Source organism: Odocoileus virginianus, chromosome 15 (assembly GCF_023699985.2).
Source record: "Odocoileus virginianus isolate 20LAN1187 ecotype Illinois chromosome 15, Ovbor_1.2, whole genome shotgun sequence".
NCBI lineage: Eukaryota > Metazoa > Chordata > Mammalia > Artiodactyla > Cervidae > Odocoileus > Odocoileus virginianus.
Genome location: NC_069688.1, coordinates 65,015,365 through 65,032,890, shown reverse-complemented (window position 1 = coordinate 65,032,890; position 17,526 = coordinate 65,015,365). Strand labels below are relative to the sequence as shown.

General features: G+C 44.8%; 1 protein-coding gene across 1 annotated transcript in view; it reads left to right on the top strand.

Moving 5' to 3' along the window:
• The window catches only part of CHMP4C (charged multivesicular body protein 4C), a 28,950-nt gene extending 12,150 nt beyond the window's left edge, over nucleotides 1-16,800 (top strand). The window contains exons 2-5 of the mRNA XM_070477465.1: nucleotides 8,757-8,934; nucleotides 11,871-11,985; nucleotides 15,139-15,301; nucleotides 15,875-16,800. Of these exons, the coding sequence (XP_070333566.1) occupies nucleotides 8,757-8,934; nucleotides 11,871-11,985; nucleotides 15,139-15,301; nucleotides 15,875-15,939 (521 nt within the window). The 3' untranslated portion in view covers nucleotides 15,940-16,800. The remainder of the gene's footprint in view (nucleotides 1-8,756; nucleotides 8,935-11,870; nucleotides 11,986-15,138; nucleotides 15,302-15,874) is intronic.
• The last annotated feature ends 726 nt before the right edge of the window (nucleotides 16,801-17,526 follow it).

The following is a 17,526-nucleotide window of genomic DNA, read 5'->3' as shown; positions in this document are numbered from 1 at the left end:
CTCCAGTATTCTTGCCTGGAGAGTCCCATGGACGGAGGAGCCTGGTGGGCTACAGCCCCCAGGGTCGCAGAGTCGGACACGACTGAGCGACTTCACTTTTTCCTAATGTGTCTCAGCCAGGAACTTGGCATCACTGAGCCGGAGGCTCGCAGTAGGGGAGAGGGCGGGGGCCTCTGTGTAGCACCTTTGCTCCTGGTCCTGAGCGGGCCGCGTGCTTGAGAGCCCGCGTGGACAGTCTCCCTGACCCGAGCTCCATCTGCATCACCGCCTCTGCGAAGGTGTCCGTCACCCTCCAGAGAGTCGATGCGTTCCTCCATGAGGGTTTCCCTCGCCTGTTTTCTCTCTTGCTTCCTCTGAGATCGTAGCCTTCTTTCTTCGTCCCTGCAGTGGCCTAACGCAATGATGGGCACTTGGTGATGCTTCGGTACATATTATGGAGTGACTGAAAATGAACAGATGAGGAATATATACATTATATAAATTAAAAAATATATATATATATATATATTTAATGAAGAAGGCCAGAGAGAATTCATTAAGGCCTGGCTCTGGACAAATAAATGAGTGTTAGAATTCTCTAATATTTCACTGGCTGTTTCCCATCTAACCTGTGACTTTGAAGAGAGACCTTTTGTTTTTATTCCATTTATGGAATGCTCATGGTGGTGCTTACACAGATTGTGTTTTTGAGAACAATAACAAGGAGCCATACGTTGAAGGTACTGGGTAATGAATCAAGTGAGTTTTATGTGAGTCACCGGACTTGCGTTAAAGTTTCTCATATAAAACAACATGATTATGAAACTTCTCAGTTAAAAACAAAACAGAACCATAACCAGTTATGTGTGGCGTATGTCACTTAAGCGCTGTCTAGGATTAAATCTTACAGGCTTCGTCTTTTTAGGCCTTCTCCAGAAATCATCCATTCTTGGGGGAGAAAGGAGCTGTCAAAACGCAGTTGCATATTTCACAGTTTTGTCTATAGTCCCTGGGTATGATGGTTCCAAAAAGGTTTTTCCTTTTTTGCCACCTGATGGATGAACAATGGACACATTTACATGCCTTGAATGAGCAAAGAACAAGTCGACCTTTCTAACTGGGATGCCCTGTACCTTATCTGAGCAATGAAACTGCAGCTCTTTCCTGCTGTTTGAAGTTATCTTTTTAGCGGGTGACTGAAAGCCTCCCTCCTCTGGCAGTGTGATAAAGTCGCACAGGGCTAGTTGAATTTTGGTTCAAGTGGGTGATTCTTACATTTCAGCCCTAAATCCTCGGTGCACTGTACAGTAATGGTTCTTCCTGTATCCCTCAGTGGAACACAGACAGCGCATTGTTCTGCAGCTCCATCACGGAAGGCGCATCCCTGTCACACAGGAGACAAAGCCCCTGCAAGCTTTCCCCCTCAGTGGACTACAGCAGATTCCTTTGTTTTCAAAACAATGTTCCCCAGGTCTCATCAGCTGCCTAAAACCACATGTAGGAGTTTGGAAGATTGAGTTGCACATTTTACACAGCTTAAATTACAGGATTCTAAAAGTGTCCTTCTTTGCAGAATCCGGAGGCATGCTTGATTTGCAACATTTATTGCATGTCTTTGAAAAAAAAAATACAGCTGTTTCTTTCCTAGATTGTTTATTAGGAAACAGAGTTAAAGCCTGTCCAACTCATGGTGGGCCCATGGCATCATCATTTCATGAGAAGCAGTTCACAGAGAGATTCCTGACATGTACACCTCTCGGCTCTTTGAAACAGAAGCCTCTTGTCTTACTGTCTTAGCTTACTGTGCCAGATAGAAGCTAGAGGGAGTGTCAGTTGTCCTGGGGCCGGGTCCAGCCATGCAGACCTCATCAATTTGGCTCACACAAGGTTTTTTTGAAAATGTAGCTCAGTTTTTAAATTTGAAGGGTGTGGGATGCAAACCCAGACATCTGGCTCGTTTTGAGCGTGTGGAGGGCTGGGTGTGCAGCTTCACGGCTGCTTCACACGTGTTGCTTCCACAGGTCAGGCTTGACCTCTCCTGGTGGCCAGAGGGCCCGCTTGTTTCTGCGGGCCCCTGACCCCGGAGCCAGCGTCCACTGCTCTTTATTGTCACTCTTGCACTGTCTTTTATTGTGACAGTCTCTTTCTCAAAGGTGAGAAAATAAAGCCTTTCCCCTTAACATCTCTTTCTTGGTCACTTTCCTTCATTACCAGCTTGCTTTCAGAATTTAGGATTCTGATTCAGGCCACTGTGTAGCTTGTGGTATGTGGATTATAGTGTAAGTTGAGACCTCACATATTGGTGAATTTTCACATTTCTCCCAATTATTTTGAAGAGCCAAACCCATATGTGAACACAGACATTCAAAACTGTGTCCAAACCAAAACTTATTATTATTAATAAAAAAATATTGGCAAGGTTGGGCATTATATCATGTGGCTTCCACCACATGGTGGAAACATGTCACCATATGGTTTGACATCTTGTGAAGGAGATGATGATAATGATGAAGGTTTCTAATATTTATTAACCACTCACCAGGTGCTTGTCTAAGTACTTTACATACATTATTTAATATAATCTTCAACAACAATGTGAGTTTTATTCCCATTTTCCAATAAGCAACTATGTAACGCTACGTAGCAGTGGATGGGTGGAGGCTAGATTTGAAAGGAGGCAACGTGATTCCAGAGTACAATGTTCTATTTTCATCTTCTGTGTAAGGTACAGTTCCGGCGAGGCAGAAAAGGAAAGATAACCTCAACAGAAGTAGGTTACCTTTATTCAGGCAAGGAGGGGCGACAGTCGGCCTAAGGACCAGGCTGAGCGCCGAAAGGGATCAGGGAGGCTTCATACTTATAGGGAGGTTCGTGGAAGCGATAAGGGAAACGTCAATCAGGCAGGATATTTGAGTATTCCTCTGTTGAGATGATACTTGCAGCTGGGCAGGGGGTGATAAGTCTTCTGGGCGGGTGGAGGGGGCGGTAGGTTTCCGGACAGGGGGAGATAAGTCCCAGATAGATGCAGCTGGCCTGGAGCATCAGGATGGAACTAGCGTTATGCTTTGTTCTCTCCGAAGTTAGATGATTCAGCAAGGGGCCTTTGAGACTGCTGTTCTCTTCTCTAGGCCCCAAAGACTGCTTCATCCTGTGTGTTATTATTGTTGTTGTGGGGACTTCCTAGGTGGCTTAGTGGTAAAGAATCCGACTGCCAGTGCAGATGTGGATTTGATCCCTGAGTCTGAAAGATCGCCTGGAGAAGGGAGTGGCAGCCCTCTCCAGTGTTTCTGCCCGGAGAATCCCATGGACAGAGGAATCAGGCAGGCTACGTACAGCTCATGGGGCTGCAAAAGAGTTAGATGTGACTGAGCAACTAAACAGCAACAGCAGGAGTTACGTTCAAGTGAGGAAGCATCATTTAAGGAGAATCAAGGTCACATACTAAGGGTATGACACGCAGGTTTTAACTGGTATAGGTAGGATTAAAATGTTGATCTAGTGACCCCAAAGCCCCGTCTTTTATACCAAATTACATTTCTCAATTTGCAGAAAGTAATCTACAACTAATTCTTACTAGGAAATGTGGCATATTTTTAAATGAAAACGTTTTGTACAGTTCTCAAAATATAAAGAAAATGCCTTGCGGTTAGTGGTTCCAAGAGTATAAACACTGAGGCTGCTTGGCAAGGCAGGGAGGAGGCGTACTTTGACATTCCACTTCTGGGCCTGTTGGGTGGAGATGTGTATTTAGAGTTTAACTTCTTAGGATACTCTGCTCTATTATCGTATTTTGTACTGCACCATTGAAATGTAGAGCTGTTTTGTAATAGTATATTCTTGTTATGGTGAGCTATGGTGAAAAAACAGGTAACTTGTTGCCCAGAGGGTCTCAGAAACAAGATATCCATGGACTGAGAGTTTCAGATTAGTGGATGCAAGCTGTTATATAGGATGGATAAACAACAGGGTCCTACTGTACAGTACCGGGACTATATTCAGCACCCCGAGGTAAATCATAATGGAAAAGAGGATAAAAAAGAATGTGTCAAGGTATAACTGAGTCACTTTGCTATCCAGCAGAAATTAATGCAACATTGTAAATCAACTGTTTTGTTGTTTAGTCGCTAAGTCATGCCAGCCTCTTTGCTACCCCATGGACTGTAACCCTCCAGGCTCCTCTGTCCATACTTCAATCAAAAAAGAAATAAGATATACAGTCTCATTAATTAATGAATGTTATATAAATCACTGTTATTAGTAACAATACTTAGTTGCTCAGTCTAAGGCAGTTTCCATAAATTATCCCTAATTCTTAGAATAATCACCCAGCCTCTGGGGGATTCTGTCTTCTTTTTCCAGCACAGCAGACTGAAGCTCAGAGAAGGGAAATGACTTATCCAAGAATATACATGTATTAAGTCACGGAAGAAAAATTCACCCTCTGGCCTTGCAGGTCATGCTCTTTCCATTATACTGTGCTGTGACGGTGCACAAAATTATCAGATTTATTTGCTTAACATTCATTGATCTTGTCTTCTGTGAAATGGATCAGTGATCCTGTTTACTCTTGCAGTTTTTGTGAGAGTGTAACAAATCGTTGCTCAGCTGGTGCAGAATCCGCCTGCAGCACGGGAGACCTGGGTTTGATCCCTGGGTCGGGAAGATCCCTGGAGAAGGACAGGCCACCCACTCCAGGATTCTGGCCTGGAGAGCTCCGTGGACTGTAGGGTCCATGGGGTCGCAGAGTCGGACAGGACTGAGCCACTCTCACTTCACTTGACTGCAGATGCTCCATCCAAGTTGGTTTCGTTGTGCTTGGCCGTGTGCCCTGAGCTGGGCCAGGTGCTGGGGAGGCAGGTGAATGAGATGCTGTATCTTTCTACAAAGGGCTTACCCTCAGGGTCGGGGAGATGGGGTCGGACCGACTTGACTAACACAGGACTGCAGTCCCACGCGAGGCCCGCGCGCAGCGTGGCCCCGGGCGGACAGCGCAGCGCCGCTGGTCCGCCCGGGAGCCTCCCCGCAGAGCAGCGCTGAGATTCTGTAGGAAGGCCCCTGCGCCAGAGGCCTCTTTTTTCAGTTTCCTTCCTAAAGGACAGATTAAACAAACATAAAAACTGTTGTTAAAGTTAGGAGTAAGTGCCGCTCATGCGATCCCGGACGCTGCGGTGTCGCCCCGGGGAGGAGGCGAGATGACCCTGGGCCTTCCCCGCGGGCGGAGGGGACGGGAGGAGAAGTTACCGCCGCGAGGGCGACAGGAGAACGTCCACACCTGCCGCGCCTTCGGCAGCTGCAGGACCGCCCGGCCGTCTGCTTCCTCCCCGCCCCGAGAGCAGGCCTGCCCGCCGGCACGCCCTGCCCTGCCCGGGTCTACGGGGAGGCCTCTGGAGAAACACCTCTGTGACTGTGATCGCGGCAGCTATTTACATCTGCTGGCTCATTTCCTTCAAGTTGCTTCCGGTATCCTAGATTGTCCTAAGACTTTTTTTCTTTCTTTTTAGTTTTACTGGAGTAAAAGGTAAAGAATTCTTTTTCAGAAAGGGTACATAAATATAAATTCTCTAAATACCTATGCGTCTCAAGATGACTTCATTTGTTTCACGCTTAAATAATTGCTTGGATTTTTACAGAATCTAGCTTCAACACATTGCCTAAGTTCTAAGTCACATTTCTGTTGGAGCGCCAAAGTTTCTGAGGTTTACTGATAGTACTGTCTCATCCCTTTGTCAGTAGTCGTTTCGTTTGTTTCCTCTCTGGAGACATCGAAGATTTTTTTTTTTTCTTTTTTACCTTGGAGAAACGAAATTTCACTGGTGGAGGGCTAGGCATGTGCCTTTTATTTTGTTTTTCCCATCTATGTGTTCAGTGAGTATTCTGAAGAATCATCTTCCTTCGTCTTGGGGAAACTGTACTCTAATTCCTTTTTTACTTTTCATCACGTCGGCAGCAGTAACTGTCTTTGATTTACTTATTTGGCCACAGGACACGGCTCTCGGGTCTTAGTTCCCCAACCTGGGATCAAACCCCGGGCCCGCTGCAGTGGCAGGGCAGAGTCCTAAGCGCTCAGAAAGTTCCAGCGCATTCTGTAATTTCTTTATTGCTTCTTCCCCCTCCATTATTTCTGCCTATTTTTTCCTGAGACTGCTGCTTATTTTTATCTTAGTATCCACACTTCCCCTGAAATATTCTTTCTTTTTTTCTTTTGAACTTCCTGTAAGATGGATGTTGGATTCCTTGGTTCTGTCCTCTAATTTATTAAATTATCTATCTTTTTGTTCTTTGTTCTGGTAGATTTCCTTAACTTTATATTCCAGGTCACTGTTTTAGTCATCAGCTATATTTATTATTCTACTTTTTAAACATTTATTTTTTAGTTGAGTTTTTAATTTCTAAGAACTGTTTATTATTTTCTAGTTGCTCATTTTTTGGGATAGCCCATTCTTGTCTTATAACACAATAGCCTCTTGCTCTCTCTGTAGACACTAATGTAAGTTTTGTTTTTAACAGATTTTTATTTAACATATTTATTCTCTACATTATCTCTTCTCTTGGGTTCATGATATTATAGGATACAAGAAGCAGTCGTAGGAAAACAAGCCAGCAGACACTCTCAGTTTAGTGTAAATAACTGTTGAAATTGTGTCTATGAAGCTTAATGCAGCTGTTAAGAAATATTTCCTTAAAAAATTGAAAGAATAATTTTTAAAACTGGTAGTCATCTGGAACTGATAAAAGTAAGATATTTCAGTACTTGGGGTGTTGGGGTGTTAAGACAATCTTGTTTAGGAATAATTAGTTTTATAGATACTGATTAATTTTCAACATGAATAGAAAGCTTAAGTTTAATTTTATGTGTATATTTTAAATACAAGAGTATCCAGTAGGAGAATAAATTTAGTATGTATAACTATCCCACAATTAAAGGGGAATAAAATGAACAAAGGGAAATTAATCTGTATATAGACAAGAAAGCAAAAAGAAAATAAAAAGCATAACAAACAGAAGACACAAAAAAGATGATGGTAAAAAGACCATTTTTGGACAACATATCAGTTATTACAATAAATAAAAATAACTTAAAAACTTACCTTAAAAGTTGGAGAGTATTCAAATGGTTAAAAATAATCATACACATTAAACATTCAAATATATTCTACCTGTTATAGGCATACCAAAAAAATTTTTTTTTAAAGTTTGAAATTGAGGTCCACATAGAAGTATTACAGGTAAAATTCAACAGAAAGAAGCTGAAACATTAATTTTCTTTAATGCTAATATATAGTATGTAAGTACTAATTTTATATTAAACGTTAATATGAAACAAAATGGAATTTAAGGTAAAGAGGATTAAATGGATAGCAAGTAATAAGGCAGCCCACTCTAGGATTCTTGCCTGGGAAATCTCATGGGCAGAGGAGCCTGGCAGGCTATAGTCCACGAGGTCACAAAAGAGTTAGACACAAATTAACGATTAAACAACAAACAATGACAACAAATATTTATTTATTGATCGCTAATAAAACTCCAGCAGAAAGTATAATGGCTAGGAGTCTTTGTGCACCAAACAAAAAGCGTTGGAATAAATGTACTAAATCTGTTGGAAGTGCAAGAAGGAATTGTTCAAAACAGAGAAGAGCCTTCTCTCAGAAATCTGTCGCAATCACGTTTCACTCTGAACCATAAAACTATTTGAGTTCTTCTGTCAATTCCATTTGATTATCTTCATGTTAGCATTCTTCTACTGCTCTTTCCTGTACTTTCACTAAATGCCTCTTCAAAACTCACATTTTAAGGCCTACCTATTTTTCAGGGTGCTTTCAAAGGTGCCATAGTCGAATGGACTCGTGACTTATGAAAGATGCTCGTTAAGATTTTGCTGAGGCTGATGGGAGGGAATTTGGATATCATTTTTCTGAAGGCAGCAGTCTTTTCCCTCAGCAGTATGCCATCTAATCCTTGAGTGTGACTCTGTTGATTTCATGACATTTATGATTAGGTGTAACCTTACTGATTGTCTCATAGTCACTTCGGATAACGACATGGTTGGCTTGCTGGGTTTTGGAGTGTTATTAACATCAGACAACTCATATAACTTCTCTGGGTCTCAACTAACTTGTCTTTGAAATAAGAATAACTTTGCACAGTGGCAGTGTCATAGCCAGTGAGGTTTATTCATGGCGCGATCATTGCTAACTGAAGAAAGAATATAGGGCTAAAATAGATAGTCGTTCAGGCTCGTTCTTTCTCTAAAGCTTTATTTTCATCTTACACAATATGTACTTCTATTTTTACCTAGTCTTTTTCTAAAATCCAACATTAACGAAAATGTTTCTGTGGTATATATTATAGAATATGGTATTCTGACTCTTCGTCCTCTGACACCTGGCAGATTTTTGGGAGAATAACAAAATGTTTTAGGGAGTGGCAGTTTGTACAAGCTATTGCAAGAGAGATGCTGCCACTACGTTCCTCAGCGTTGTCTGGGGTCCTCTTTGTGGGTTTCTAAAGTGCTGAGTCCGTGGTTCACTCACTCACTCACTCATCTGGCGCTCGGTCGTGTCCGCCTCTGCGACCCCGTGGACTGTAGCCCGCCAGGCTCCTCTGTCCATGGGATTCTCCAGGCAAGAACACTGGCGTGGGATGCCATTCTCTTCTCCAGGGGATCTTCCCCACCCAAGGATCAAACCCGGGTCTCCATGGTTGATGCTGAGTAAATGTCTCGTGAGTAAGTGAGTTTACGTAAAGCTTCTTATAAATGTGGCTTCTCCCTTATTTAGCTGCATTACAGGCCCTGAAGAGGAAGAAGAGGTATGAGAAGCAGCTCACTCAGATTGACGGCACACTTTCCACCATTGAGTTCCAAAGAGAAGCCTTGGAAAACTCATACACGAACACGGAGGTGTTAAAGAACATGGGCCTTGCAGCGAAAGCCATGAAAGCCGTTCATGAGAACATGTGAGTGACTTCAGCCCTCCTCTGAGTCTTGGGTTCCCTCAGAGCTTTGGAACTGTTTGATGGCTTGGGCAGGCATGGGCTTACTCATCTGAGACTCTTTGACAGGTTGGAATGGAATGCTCCCACAGAGAAAGAGCGGAAGTTTTAAGGTATTAGCAAAAGAAAAGATCATGAGAAAATAGAGGGCACTCATTTTGCCTTTCATGTTTTCCAGGCCTCACTGTTCTCTGATACTCCACCTGCCAATATTTTCATCATATAGTTTTAAAGAGGCTTAAATGGTAACATCCGTGAAGGTGTTAGAACTGTACCATAGTGGCTGTCAAACTTTGCAGAAGTGAAGTCGCTCAGTCGTGTCTGACTCTTCACGACCCCATGGACTGTAGCCCACCAGGCTCCTCCATCCCTGGAATTTTCCAGGCAAGAATACTGGAGTGGGTTGCCATTTTCTCTTCCAGGGGATCTTTCCTTTCCAGGCTCAAACTTTGGGACGGCTCAGAAATCACCACTAAAGAGAGCCGAGATGCCCACGCCCCTTCAAGAAAGGTCGGGACTGGGCCTTTTTGTTTTCAACCAAGTTCTCTGAGTGATTCTGATCCTGACCGATGTTCGAGAACCATTGGCATACAATATAATAGATACAAGCATGGATTTGGGGCAGATTTTCTGGATTGTAATCCCAGATCCTGACTGACTGCCCTTGGACAATACTTTGTCTCTTCCCGATTCAGTTTCCTTGTCTGTAAGTTAAAGATAATAATCGCACTCACCTCACGTGGTTCTTGTGAGAGACGATGAGAAATGAGATACATTGCCGTTAGGAGTTCGCAGCGTAAAGTAAGTGCTCAGTCATCAGAATTCATAGCGGTAGTGGGGCTCCTGACTGCTTTTTATCTGCACTGAGAATCAATGCCTGGGCCCTAATCCTTTCCTGAGCTTAAATATGATGGTGAAATTTGGGCCAAAGGTGTACAAGGGCCACGAGTGTCTGAGGGACGTGGAGATGGGTCCGTGGGTGGGAGGAGGCGGGGAGAGAGAGGCCATGGTCAGTGACGGCGGCTTTGCTGACGTTTTCCTGTCCTGATAACCAGCTGACCATCAGCCGTCGCTCTGACAGCTTCTGGGGGATTGTTAGAGTCCCTCTCAAGGTCACCGCCTCTGTCATTGCTGTGACTTAGATGCTGCGTTCCAGAATCACAGCCTTTCTCCCGGGCAGTCCAGCCGCATCCTCCCCGGGTGTTCCTTTTGGGAAAAATTTACTCCTGGGCCCGTATTTTAGCTGTACCTTTCACATGTGATTTTTAAATACATGACCCTAGTATATTTGTTATAAATATAAGAAGCGGAAATAAGGGGTGGTCGGAGGGCTACTGGAGGAGGAACTGGCGGCCTGCGCCCATGTCCTGCCTGGAGGATCCCGGGACAGAGGAGCCCGGCCGGCTGTGGTCCATGGTGGAGACTCCCATGGACAGAGGAGCCCGGCCGGCTGTGGTCCATGGTGGAGACTCCCAGGGACAGAGGAGCCCGGCCGGCTGTGGTCCATGGTGGAGACTCCCACGGACAGAGGAGCCTGGAGGATCCCGGGACAGAGGAGCCCGGCCGGCTGTGGTCCATGGTGGAGACTCCCAGGGACAGAGGAGCCCGGCCGGCTGTGGTCCATGGTGGAGACTCCCACGGACAGAGGAGCCCGGCCGGCTGTGGTCCATGGTGGAGACTCCCATGGACAGAGGAGCCTGGAGGATCCTGGGACAGAGGAGCCTGGCCGGCTGTGGTCCATGGTGGAGACTCCCACGGACAGAGGAGCCTGGAGGATCCCGGGACAGAGGAGCCCGGCCGGCTGTGGTCCATGGGGTTGCAAAGAGGCGGAGACGCCTGAGCGACTTAGCACAGCACAGCAGGATGTTGACGTTCTCTTTTTGATTACTACATGAAATGCTGTCAAATATTCAGCTTTTCCTATATGTGGAGTTTGGAAAACATGCAAAGTATTTAATTCCACTGGGGATGACAATTTCAGTGTTAGTGACTCAGTAATGAGTAAACTTGTCACTTCCCCGGTACCCATCAGCGTGGCCTGGCTTCAGAGCTGGAGGGCTGACACAGAGACGGGATGCGGCCGCGGCCGCCGGGGCACTCGGACCCGAGCCCACGGGGCTTCAGGGGCCAGAGGGGCTCAGGCGCCAGGAGCTGGCTTGAGAGTCGCCGTCGGCCCTGGGCCTGTGATCCCTCTGCTGACGGTGTGCTTCTCCGGCCTTCACAGGCCTCACCCTGCTCTCATCCGTTGTCTCCCGGCCCATCAGCAGCCGTGGGGAAGTTCTCAGGAAGTCAGGATCTCAGGGCCACGCGGCATCCTGGAAAATAGATCTCTGGTCTCCAGAGTCCATCTTCTACAGAAAGCGGCTCCTGACTGCCGCCCTGGCTTATCTCACTCGCCGTGGTCCTTGATGGCCCGTGGCATCACTTCCTGCAGAGTTAATACACAGCATGTCTTTAACCGTTTCATATGCCCTTTCACCCTGGAGAAGGAAATGGCAACCCCTTCCAGTGTTCCTGCCTAGGGAATCCTGTGGACAAAGTCCGAGCCTGGTGGGCTATAGCCCATGGGGTCGCAGGGAGTCGGGCACCACTTAGCCCCTCAGCTGCCAGACAGAATTTTGAAATGGGTCTGCAGGCATGTCTCCTAGTGACTCCCGAAGGTAATGGCTATCCATTTAGCTTACATACTTTAAAATATGTGTGCACATACAGAATTATTAATTTGTTGAAGTGTAAATTCTTCTTAAAGTTGATAAATGTTATCATCAGGTATGTTTATTGTCCTACTGAAATAACTAAGAGTTTATGTTAAATTGACTCACTTTTCATAGGGGATTGTATCTAAATTTATAATTTTAAAGCAAAATTCTACAATATTTCAACAAAACATTGTTTCCCAGGGATCTGAACAAAATAGATGATTTGATGCAAGAGATCACAGAGCAACAGGATATTGCCCAGGAAATCTCTGAAGCATTTTCTCAGCGGGTTGGATTCGGCGGTGACTTTGATGAGGTGGGTAGCACAGTGTAAAGAATGGAGCCCGTGGTCTCTGAAAAGGGCAGCTCTTCCTGGGACTTCCCTGGAGGTCCACTGCTTACGGCTTCACCTTCCAGTGCAGGGGTTGTGGGTTCGATCCCTGGTTGGAGAGCTAAGATCCCACGTGCTTCAGGGCCAAAAACCCAAGACATAAAGCAAGCAGTATTGTAACAAATTCAATAAAGAATTTAAAAGTGGTCCACATCAAAAAAAAAAATCTTAAAAAAAAAAGATAGCTTCCCACCATGAGAAGCAAGCAGGCTTCCTTACATATGTCCTTTAATATCACTAAAGAATAAATGGTATCTGTTAGAAAAACACCTGTCTTAAGAGGGAAATGAAGTGCTGGCAGCTCTGATTTAAAGGAAAGATTAATACAGTTTGGCAAATTGCCCCCTAATTAAGTTCCCAGCTATTAAAAAAAGCAGCATGTGATTATGTAATGTCAGTGATGTTTAATTGTTGACGGGTTCCTAAATAGCCCCATTACGAGAAATGGAGTGCTCACACATCTGGGCAAAACAGGGCAGACGGTGTCACTCTGCACGGGACAGACAGAGCACGCTGCTGTTCAATCAGGGCTCGGGCGGCCTGTTTATTACCCGGGCTGTGAAACAAACGTGGAGTGGCTTTATTAACACACACATTCCACTGAGGTTCATCAGTCCAGTAATAACAGACTATCATTATACTGGTGAAGTCTGTGCTGTGAATTTTAATTGTCCTCCTCAAAGCACACACAGGAAGCCTGGTGCATGTTTTGAAATGTTTCAGATTAGCGTGGCAAAGAATCTGACTTCCTGCATTCATGTACTGTTAAAAACAGCACATCTAGTAAGTAAGATGTCGTTCCACAGAATCCTTGAGAGTGAGGATTGGGTGTCAACCGTTTTTTGTTTCTATACTTATTTTATTTCATCTCATTTTTCTCCATTCTCCTTTTTAAAAAGTTGAGGTGTAATTGATGTACCAGTGTTGTCTAGTTTCGGGTGTCCAGCAACATGATTCAGTTACACACACAAAGCTATTGTCTCAGATTCGTTTCTCTTATAGGTTATTCTAAAATACTGAGCAGGGCTCCCTGCACCGTGGTCCTTGTTGGTTATCGACTTCATTCATGACAGCGTGTGAATGTTAATCCCAAAGTCCTCACGTAACCCCATCCCCTTCCCTTCGGTAACCATGAGCTTGTTTTCTGTGTCTGCTGGCTTCTTTCAACAGCTTTTGCAATGATGTGGGCCACGGCTTGGGAAAGGATGGCTTTCGGGCCAGGTCTTTCCCGAGGTCCGTCTTTGTTTGGCCTGTGGAGCAACAGGGTTTTTATGTGTTTGAATGACTGTGGGGACAGCGGCAGCAATGACGATAGCAACAGGGAGGCCACTCGACAGAGACCGTCTGTGGTCGGCCGAGCCTGGAGTGTTGCTGGCGGCCCTTCCCAGGAGAAGTCCGCCTGCCCCGGCTGGCTGGTGAGCGTCTGGAGGCTTTAGGGCGTGCTGAAGGGGGCCCTGGGCTCGTGAGGACGCCCCGCTCTGCCACGCGCCGAGAGCTCTGTGAAGTCCCTTCACTTTTGGACCCTCAGTCTTCTCATTTATAAAATGAACATGACGATCACTAGACTCTTCTAAAGTTCCTTACATTCTAAAATTCCTTCCCCAGTGAATAATTAAGTGTTTATTACCTGAATCTGAAAATGATGGAAATGGTTATTCTGTGACCACATACTTGTAGGAAATGTAAGTCTTTTCAGTGCTGTTAGTAGCCGTCAAGCACTGTTGGCGATGCCGGGCACATTCAGTGCAGGGTAGTATGTTCTGCTGCTTCTACATTTGCTGTATTTGTTCCTAATTATTCTTTTGAGCAGAAATAGGATGTCAGAATAGTCATTCTGAAGGTATTTTATTCATTCAGCCTGTGGAGAACTGTAAAGCCAGCAACTACCCTGCGGCACTATTTCACATAACCTTGTGCTATATGTTTTTGCGTTTATTTCCTTTTTTGAGGTAGATATAACAGTTCTCAGACAGTTCAGCTCGCTGTATGTCTCATACATGGTGACTTGATCCAAAGTTGTGGTTGACTTCAAGATCTCCACTCTTGGCCATAGTATGGTTACTCTCATTTTTTAAGACAGAATAATTATTTGTTTGTGAGCCTTTCTCCTGCATTCAAAAAGCCCCTTAAATGTAGGGACTGTTGATTGGACTTTGTCTCCTGAGCCCTGAGCTCAGGCCTGGCCAGGAGTGAGCTCTCGATAAATTTGTTCAGTGATGAATGAATACATGAAGAAGTCTCCTTGGTAGAATATGAGTGCCCTAGGTCATTTCTAATGACAACGACCTGAGAATTATAATGATGACAAGTTTAGTTTTGACTCCCAACCTCATTCAGGGGGTTGGACTCAACCTGAGGACTCTTGGGGCCAGTTAGGCCTGAGCTAGTCATCTCAAGTCATATCATTTCTGTCATAAGGTGACTTTTACCCTCAAAGTCTCAACCTGCACTTGCTTTTCTAAGGTTCTCAGGACAGAGTAGTTTAAGATTAAACCAGACTGTGTGGGACTATTGCTAACAGAAAGAAATACAATGTACCTACCTGGAGTTATTCTTAACTCAAACACACAGCATGGTTTTTACTGGCTTTGGCAGTTTAACAAAGGAGCCATAGTATCTTTGATTCTTTTTATTTTTGGTATGTTAAGGTTTTGCTATATCTGTTTTATTTTCAGTAGCATTAGCCAAAATGAAAATATATATTTCCTCTAATTAAAGTTTCACAGATTCTGAATTCCTAACAGTAGAACATAAAAGTTACATTGCAAAAATGACAGGCAAAGTGTAAATTTTCTAGAAGCTCTGGAGGTTATATATTCAGCTAGCACAAATTACTTTAAAAAAAAAAGCTGTTGACTGAAGTATTATAAGATTAGCTACAACAAATTTGCACAACCCCAAATATTCATATTTTAATTATTGCTCAGTGTTGCAAAAAAGACTTAGTCTTAAAATAAATATTCCATTTCACTGGGTTCTCACATATCAATTGGGTAGCAGATGTTTTTGTTATTGTGTTTGAGGAAACCCACTTCTTGAAACGTTAACTCCATAATTCTTTCTTTCTCCTATGTTCAGGATGAGCTGATGGCAGAACTTGAAGAACTGGAGCAGGAAGAATTAAATAAGAAGATGACAAATATCAGACTTCCGAATGTGCCTTCCTCCTCGCTCCCAGCTCAGCCAGACAGAGGGTCGGGTAGGATGCCCAGCGCGTCCTCTGCACACCGCTCTCGAGCAGGTCTGTGCCTCACCCCAGCCCCCGTGGTCAAATACTGACCTGAAATGATGGCCAGGCCTATCTCGGGGGGACCTCTCCTCTAGACTTCCCTGGTGGTCTAGTGGTTCAGATGCAGTGCCTCCACTGCAGGGCGTGGGTTTGATTCCTGGTCAGGGAAGTAAGATCCCTCAGGCCCTGCACAGCCAAGAAAAAAGAAACTTCCAAGAGTAACGAGCATGTCTGGGCTCCCAGGTGGTGCCAGTCATAAAGAGCCTGCCTGCTAATGCAGGAGACGGAAGAGACACAGGTTTGTCCCTGGGTCAGGAAGATAGAGCCCCCGGGGGAAGGCATGGCACCCCACTCCAGTATTCTTGCCTGGAGAATCCCAGGGACACAGGAGCTGGGTGGGCTACAGTCCATGGGGTTGCAAAGAGTCGGACACGACTGAAGCGACTTAGCACACACATCTCTTTTAGCACTTATTTTTCATTTCATAAATATAGGCCTTTTAATAAGTAATTCTTATTTGTTTTCTGTGCTGAAGGTGTGAATGTCACCAGTGACTGATTTTTATCCTTTTTTTTTTTGTTCCAGCATCTTCTAGGAGGACAGAAGGAGAGGATGATGACATCCAACATTTGGCAGCTTGGGCTACTTAGAACGGAAGTTTTGGACAGAGCTGTACATAAGGCATGACCTTGTTTTTGCCAAATACTGACACCATTACAGATTCTGTTTTATATTTATACTGGATGAATAATTGTCTTTTAAGCCTCATAGGTAAAAGTTAAAGGAGTCATGTGTAGATTTAGGATCCCTTTAAGATGAAAAGGCACTTCCCGGTAGCCTTTTGGAGGATCTCTTCATCCCGATAGGAGGGACCACTCTACCCTGTTCCCTGCTGTATTTCCAGTCCTGGCACATGGTTGGTACTCTCTATGTATTTGTTGAAAGAAAACTGAATCCTATTACATGTGAAACATATAATCGACTATAAGCCACTTAAGAGTGATGTGTTCAGGGAAGATGGAGGAGAGAACTGGCCTCCCTGTGTGAAGGCGGGTTTGCAGTGTGTGTCCACGTTAGGAGATTTGTAGCCCAGGGTAAATGTTCAAGAAATACAACTCTTCCTAGGCGAGGCTCCTTGTAAAAAGAAGTCTTTTGTGAGTTTACACATAAATAGTTTCATTGAGTTTTGCAATTTAAAATCTTAAGGGAGTTTTAATTGACATTTATTATGCCAATTAAGCTTGGAATGGGGCAATGGCTGCATTTCCCAAAATGTCTGGAAGCACTAACAGCTTCCACTGCTGAGCGAGAATCTCCTGGGTGTCATTGAGCCGTTTAGGGAGCTGCATTTCTGTTCCCAGGCCATTATGATGCTATTGTGGCTTCAGTGTGCTAAATGTGTGTTCATTCTTTTATGTTTTGGGCTCTGTCGTTCATTTATTTACAATTTGCGTCATATTCTTTGTAAATACATAGAAATATAGGCAATTAAAAATATATCTTAGATAAAATTTGGCCATAATGATTTTTAAATGAAAGTAAAATTCAAAATTATGTGCTGCCCATAAATGTATCACGGACCATAAAATGACAAGTATCATTATAGAAAATGATCTAGTAATTCCCAACATTAGCTTAGGGAATACAAGGTCCAGTGGAATGGAAACAACGCTAGGCTTGGAGGTAGGAGTTCTGGATCCTATTCCTGCTCTGCCATGAACACAATACAACTAGGCAAGTCATAAACTCAGTCTGTGTTTTTTCACTGAGAAATCTAAGGGTTGGACTTGATAGGGCTGACGGTTCCGTCCTGCCACAGGCCTTTTGCATGTGACGCCCTTCTTAGCAGTCTTTCTACCCACCCCAGCACAGATACCACGTCTTAGCTCTTCAATCTCAGTTAAAACGTCCTTTGTTTTGGGAAATGTTTTCCTGGTTGCAGACTCGCCGGGGTCTCCCTTCTAAACGCGCTCGCAGCCGTCTGCGCTCTCCCCTGCCGCCCGTCCCGGTTTACGTTGCATCTGTGCTGGAACGACCCCTTTCTTATTGCTGCCGCTCCGTTGCTCCCCAGTCCCCGCGTCGTGCGACTCCGCAGTCCCGCGGCTTGTCTCCTGGGGTTCTCTCCCCGTCCCCGCCGCGGCGGGCCACGTTTCACCAGAGCTCCCGTTCGCCCGCCCGGCCCGGCGGCGGGGACCAGCGGCTCTCGGCGTGGCTGAGCGCCCCAGGCCCCTGCGCCG